Source organism: Procambarus clarkii, chromosome 47, assembly GCF_040958095.1.
Source record: "Procambarus clarkii isolate CNS0578487 chromosome 47, FALCON_Pclarkii_2.0, whole genome shotgun sequence".
Classification (NCBI taxonomy): domain Eukaryota; kingdom Metazoa; phylum Arthropoda; class Malacostraca; order Decapoda; family Cambaridae; genus Procambarus; species Procambarus clarkii.
Genome location: NC_091196.1, coordinates 11,853,481 through 11,860,963, shown reverse-complemented (window position 1 = coordinate 11,860,963; position 7,483 = coordinate 11,853,481). Strand labels below are relative to the sequence as shown.

Here is a 7,483-nt window from a genome sequence, read left to right as displayed (position 1 = left end):
TGAATAAATGCCATGTTACGGAATGTGGAATACGAGAACATAGACCCCACACAATCTATAAATTATGCAAGAAATCTTTAAAGAATTCTGACAAAGAAATGGATCTAAGGGTGGTTCTAGATAGAAAACTGTCACCTGAGGACCACATTAAGAACATTGTGCGAGGAGCATATGCTACACTTCCTAACTTCAAAATTGCTTTTAAATCCATGGATGGGGAAATACTAAAAAAAATTTCATGACTTTTGTTAGACCAAAGTTAGAATATGCAGCAGTTGTATGGTGCCCATATCTTAAGAAGCACATCAACAAACTGGAAAAGGTGGACAGACATGCCACCAAGTGGCTCCCAGAACTGGAGGACAAGAGCTATGAGGAGAGGTTAGAGGCATTAAATATGCAAAAACTAGAAGATAGAAGAAACATAGGCGATATGATGACTACGTACTACATAGTAACAGGAATCAATAAAATCAATAGGGAAGAATTCCTGAGACTCGGAATTTCAAGAACAAGAGGTCATAGATTTAAACTAACAAAACAAAGCTGCCGGAGAAATATAAGAAAATTCTCTTTTGTAAACTGAGTGGTAGACGGTTGGAACAAGTTAGGTGAGAAGGTGGTGGAGGCCAAGACCGTCAGTAGTTTCAAAGCATTATATGACAAAGAGTGCTGGGTAGACGGGACACCACGAGCGTAGTTCTCATGCTGTAACTACACTTAGGTAATTACACACACACACACAAATGGGTGGACGACAACGAGGATAGACTACTGAATTTGGAGGAGGAACTTCAGAAACTTGCTCTAATATGGGACAATGCATCAGATACAACTAGGAACAACATGGAATAAAATGTTACGGACTCAGTAAGGACTGCAACATTGAGGGGTGAGAACCATCTTGAAAGTGGATCGCAGCGGTGGCGGTCAATTATCATGCCTATATTACTTGAAGCAAAGGCAACATCAAAGCATGAAAGAATACAAATTGGAAAGTTTGAACTTGGTGAGATATTGAGGGATATTGATGATGGCAGGAAACAGGTTTAACTCAGCCTCCTAATTGGGCCTTATAATAGTACCAGTAGTAGACCTGTTCTGCTCCAGTTTTCTAGTGAAGGATGGACTAGTGGACTACATTTTGAAGCACAAACAGGGGAGAGCGAAGGTTATTACATTGTGTTGGTTGACAGCTACATGACCAAGGAGGAGCAGCGTAACCTCAGGGCAAGTCGACCAGTATGTGGCCTCCGTGGCCTTACTCACCCTTGCCCCAGCACTCCTACCCAACTCACACCCTCCCCCCCCCCCAAACAAGCCCTACCATCTCTCCTCCACTCTTCTACCCCCCAACAACTCCCTTGCCCCTTCCTCTCCCTCTGTTACATCTCACCCTTTAACACCTCTTCCTCCAATTCAATCCCTCCCCCAAACACTTCACCTCCCTTTCACTGCCCCTCTCTCCTCCGCACGCAAACCCACACCCTCACCCCCCATATGCACCTCGCCTCCCTTATGACCTCCCTAACCTCGCGAACCTCTAGCCTCCCTTACTGCTCCTGGAGAGGACGGTATTACTTACAGTTTACTGAGATTAGTCTCACAGGTACCGACTCATGTATCATATACAGGGGCACCTGTCACCCCAACTGTTTGGATTTATGCCCGGGCTCAGTACACAACACTGTTTTGCTTAATACTTCTCTCGTATTGAAGCTTCCCCCCAAGCAGTCTTCATCGACCTAGCAGCAGCTTTTGATACAGCAAACAGGGAAATCATACTAGAACAGCTTGCTGAGCTGGGAATACAAGGAAAATTACTGAAATGGAGAAAGGGCTATTTGTCAAATCGAACAGCATATGTTTGGTTTAATGGTGTTAAAAGCACAGAGAGCAAATACTTTGAATTGGAAACTCCACAAGGAGGGGGTCCTCAGCCCCTTGTTCAACGATCTGATGCATAAACTTATTAAAGATCTTCCAACTAATAATGAAGACACTGTCATTTGTTATGCTGATGATATATGATTACAGGCTGCCACCGAGCCTAGAATGCAAGTTCTGTTCGATGCTTTTGCTACTAGAGCTGAGGAATGTGGCCTCCTTATCTCTGTACAGAAAGCTCGTGCCCTCATTCCGTGTGGTATTCCACCACCCAATTATCATATTAATGGGCGAGAACTTGAGAACTGCGAGTCTTACAGTTATCTTGGTGTCCCCTTTTACGACCATGGGTAACTTTTCTCTCTCAAGAGGAGACTCTGAGAGATTAAAGCCCTTGCGGGTCCTTGTTGGTGTCAATCATGGAATTAACGTGAGACTTGCTAGAATGTTTTATGTATCATTTATACGCTCTGTGATTGACTACAATGCTCTACATCTCACACTGTATACAGACAAAGAGCTGAAATCTCTTGAAAACTTGCAAAATGAAGCTATGCGCCTCAACCTTGGGGTTCCAAAGTCCAGTGAGAATAGTTAATATGAGAGCAGAGTTAAAATTACCGACCATAAGTGCAAATTTTGTCTATTAGCAGTTTTCGGCGTGAAGGCATTGAGAGTACATCTCGGCAACACATGAAGTTTCAAACTAAACTTTCTAATATGCTACACTCACCTGAGGTTTATAGAAGAAGAGCGAAATCTGATTATGCATTTTGGTTCTACCAGGTAGCCAACTCCATCAAAATATTAAATATGTACCCAACTCAGTTAATGATTAATCAGCCAATTACTCCATAGGATAACTGGGATCTTTCAGTCGATTTTGTAAATGCACCCAAGATAATGTACACTCTGCATTATTAAAACAGTTAACACTGAAAAGCATCACTGAGAGTACTCAGGGTATGGGTAACGATGTGTATCAGTGCTATACCGACGGTTCCGTAGAAGAAGGTGGGCGATGTACCGGATGTTCATGTAATATATTTGAACAATCTTCTCTCGTACATACAGCAATGAAGCGCGTCAATGACTGGGCAAGTACAACTCAGACCAAATGCAGGCATATACCTTGCCACTGAACTTTTAAAAGACAAAGGCAGTAGACTTGTATACTGTGACTCGCGGAGTGCACTCCTGGCATTGAACGCACATAGTAGTAACACCCAGAAAATAGTCAGTGATATTCGAATGAATGTTTTAGCTGCTGAAGAAAACAGATTTGAAGTTAAATTTCTATGGATACCATCACATGTTGGCATCTCAAGGCATAACACTGTTAATATGCTTACAAAGCCAGCCTATAGAAAACCAGTGGTTGAAATCGATCTGGATGTTTCATTAGCAGTGGTAAAGAGAATACTTAAACAAATATTTAATGAAAATCTCACCGACCTAACAAATTCACAAAGACCTGAAAGTTGCAGCATTAAATATTATGATAGATATCATGAGGAGACATTCACATATGGGACTAATAGAACAAGAACCCGGCAATGTGATGTTATAGTGGCCAGAATACACCTGGGATATAGACGTATCTGGCAGCTTTCACAAAACCCAAATGCCGAGTACACAATGTGTCAACTTTGTGAAAGAGAAAATATGTACTACCTTGAACATTATACTGTAGAATGTCCCATATTGACTGACTTTCGCCGTTCTGGGCTGAGGTATGCTGAATTCTGTAATTACTATATGTATACTGGGACACTTGATGATATATTGCATTTGTACCCAAGATTGACTATGTAATGTATCAACTATACAATGTACGTATGCGATTTAACTATATAACCTGAGCTAGTAAAAGCACCTTAATCACCTTCAGTGGCTAAGTGCTTAATAACACAATAGTTTCTCTATCAGGTATCTTACCCTCTCAGAGTAGGAGAGCCATAAATGTATGTACTCACCTAATTGTACTCACCTAATTGTGCTTGCGGGGGGGTTGAGCTTTGGCTCTTTGGTCCCGCCTCTCAACTGTCAATCAACTGGTGGTTGATTGTATGTATGTGTGTACGTATGTGTATGTATGTGTGTGTATGTATATGTGTATATATATATATATATATATATATATATATATATATATATATATATATATATATATATATATATATATATATATATAAATGGAAATGTTCGTTTGTTCAAAATCGCTAATCTCTGAAAGTTCTTCATCGATTGCCTTGAAATTTTCACACAATGTTCCATTCGCATCCGAGCAGGTTTATATATACATACCATATAGATGTCACGTCTGTGATGGTGAAATTTTTTTTTCTGAAAAACTGTGTTTTCATGTGAAGGAAATGTTCGAAACCTCTTTACCGATTGCTTTGAAATTTTGACACAACGTTGCATTCGAATAGGCGCGTCTTTTTGTATATCTACTATCTACATGCCTCACCTGTGACAGGAAAAAAACCAAGCTTTTGTTGAAAAAACAGCGCCATCTGTTGGATGTAAGAGCAACACACGCTGTAATCTCCGAAAGTTCTTCACCAATTGCTTTGAAATTTTGACACAACGTTGCATTCGAATAGGTGCGCCTTTTTATATACCTACTATATAGATGCCACCTCTGTGGCAGGTAAAAACATGCATATTTGAAAAACAGCGGCATCTGTCGCACATAATGGCATCATGCAAGCTATACTAAATATGTCACGAAATCCATTACATTATTTCCGATTGCATTGATAAATTTTATTTTCATAGATTTTGATATATTTTATTTTGTATTGAATTATTTTGTGTGACATTGTGTTGTTTACCATACCGTTCATTTCGTAAGTGTAAGTATAGATGCCACTCCTGTGACAGATGAAACTATGCTTTTCTTGAAAAACAGCGCCATCTGTTGCATGTAAGATCAACACACATGCTTTACTTGACATGTTAAAATTCCTTTTCAATGTTACTGATTGCATTGATGAATTGAATTTTCATAGATTTTGATTTATTTTCATTTTGATTTAATAATTTTGTGTGAATTGCGTTGGAATTGAACTGTGTTGTTTATCAGACCGTTCATTTCGTGACTATAGAATATTTATATATTTTTTTTCTTATTTGCATTTCATTTTTTAACTGTTTTCTTATATTTCAGTGATGGGAACTACAGATCACTTGATGTTCCCAATTTTCTGATGGGAACCTTAGAATATTTGGAAAGGCATCGGACGAGGGAGTGGGGAATGGTGGAGATAGAGAGGGACGTAAGTGAGATGGTGGTGATGACGAGGGGACAAGGGAGGGGGTAATAGTGGGGAAGGACGAGGGGACTGGGAAGTTTGGGAGGGTGGGGACGAGGGGATGGGAGAATGGAGAATGGTGGGAAGGACAAAGGGACAGGGGTAGTGGGGCATGGTGGGAAGGAAGAGGGGGTGGTGGAGCGGGGAATGGTGGGGAGGACGAGGGGATGGTGGAGTGAGGAATGGTTGAGAGGCCGAGGATACGGGTGAGGGGAGGAATGGTGGGGAGGACTGAAGGACAGAGAAGGTTGCTGTGGCTGAGCCAGAGCAACGCATGGCCGGGTACTGCTAGTCTATATAAATAAAAATGGAAATGTTCGTTTGTTCAAAATCGCTAATCTCCTAAAGTTCTTAACCGATTGCTTTGAAATTTTCACACAACGTTCCATTCGCATCCGGCCAGATTTTTATATACATACTATATAGATGTCACGTCTGTGACGGGAAAAAAACATGTTTTTTTCTGGAAAACTGTGTTTTTCATGTGAAAGAACTCTTCTAAACCTCTTCACCGATTGCTTTGAAATTTTGCCACAACGTTGCATTCGAATAGGCGCGTCTTTTTATATATCTACTATATACATGCCTCACCTGTGACAGGAAAAAAACTGTTTTTTTTTTTAAACAGCGCCATGTGTTGGATGCAAGGGCAACACTCGCTGTAATCTCCGAAAGTTTTTCACCAAGTGCTTTGAAATTTTGGCACAACGTTGCATTCGAATAGGCGTTTCTTTTTATATACCTACTATATAGATGCCACCTCTGTGACAGGTAAAAACATGCGTGTTTGAATAACAGCGCCATCTGTTGCACATAATGGCAACATGCACGTTATACCAAATAAGTCACGAATTCCATTTCAATGTTTCCGCTTGCATTGATAAATTTTATTTTCATAGATTTCAATTTATTTTATGTTTTACTGAATTATTTTGTGAGACATTGTGTTGGAATAGAGCTGTGTTTTTTGCCATACCGTTTATTTCGTAAGTATAAGTATAAAAGCCACTCCAGTGACAGGTAAAACTATGCTTTTCTTGAAAAACCGCGTCATCTGTTGCATGTAAGTGCAACACATGCAATACTAGATATCTTACAATTACATTTCAATGTTTCTGATTGCATTGATAAATTGAATTTTCAAAGATTTTGATTTATTTCCATTTTGATATAATTATTTTGTGTGAATTGCATTCGAATTGAGCTGTGTTCTTTACCAGACCGGTCATTTCGTGAGTATACTTTATTTTTATATTTTTTCATATTTTCCTTTCATTTTTTAACTGTTTTTCTTATATTTCAATGTTGGGAACATCAGATCACTTGATCTGATGTTCCTCAAGTCCTCAAGTGGGGACTTGCTAGAACATCAAGTCTCCATTTGATGTTCCCAATTTTCTGATGGAAACATCAGACATTTTGGGAAGGCATCAGACGAGGGAGTGGGGAATGGTGAGTATGACGAGGAGACGGGGGAGTTTGGGATGGTGGAGACGAGAGGGGATGGGGGAATAGAGAATGGTGGTGAGGTCAAAGAGACAGAGAAGGTTGCTGCGGTTCAGCAACGCACATGCGATGCTTAGCCACAGCAACGCGTGGCCGGGTACTGCTAGTATATATATATATATATATTTATATATATATTATGTATATATGTCGTACCTAATAGCCAGAACGCACTTCTCAGCCTACTATGCAAGGCCCGATTTGCCTAATAAGCCAAGTTTTCCTGAATTAATATATTTTTTCTAATTTTTTCCTTATGAAGTGATAAAGCTACCCATTTCATTATGTATGAGGTCAATTTTTTTTATTGAAGTTAAAATTAACGTAGATATATGACCGAACCTAACCAACCCTACCTAACCTAACCTATCTCTATCGGTTAGGTTAGGTAGCAGAAAAAGTTAGGTTAGGTTAGGTTAGGTAGGTTATTTAGTCGAAAAAACATTAATTCATGAAAACTTGGCTTATTAGGCAAATTGGGCCATGCATAGTTGGCTGAGAAGTGCGTTCTGGCTATTAGGTACGATATATATATATATATATATATATATATATATATATATATATATATATATATATATATATATATATATATATATATATATGTCGTACCTAGTAGCCAGAACGCACTTCTTTGCCTACAATGCAAGGCCCGATTTGCCTAATAAGCTAAGTTTCCCTGAATTAATATATTTTCTCTAATTTTTTTCTTATGAAATGATAAAGCTACCCATTTCTTTATGTATGAGGTAAAAAATTTTTTATTGGAG

At 39.2% G+C, this 7,483-nt stretch overlaps 1 protein-coding gene across 1 annotated transcript in view; it reads left to right on the top strand.

Annotated features, from left to right (window-relative positions):
• The first annotated feature begins 238 nt into the window (after positions 1-238).
• Positions 239-7,483, top strand: part of LOC138350792 (histone-lysine N-methyltransferase 2D-like) — a 55,277-nt gene continuing 48,032 nt past the window's right edge. Inside the window, exons 1-2 of the mRNA XM_069302226.1 lie at positions 239-381; positions 5,063-5,171. Of these exons, the coding sequence (XP_069158327.1) occupies positions 239-381; positions 5,063-5,171 (252 nt within the window). The remainder of the gene's footprint in view (positions 382-5,062; positions 5,172-7,483) is intronic.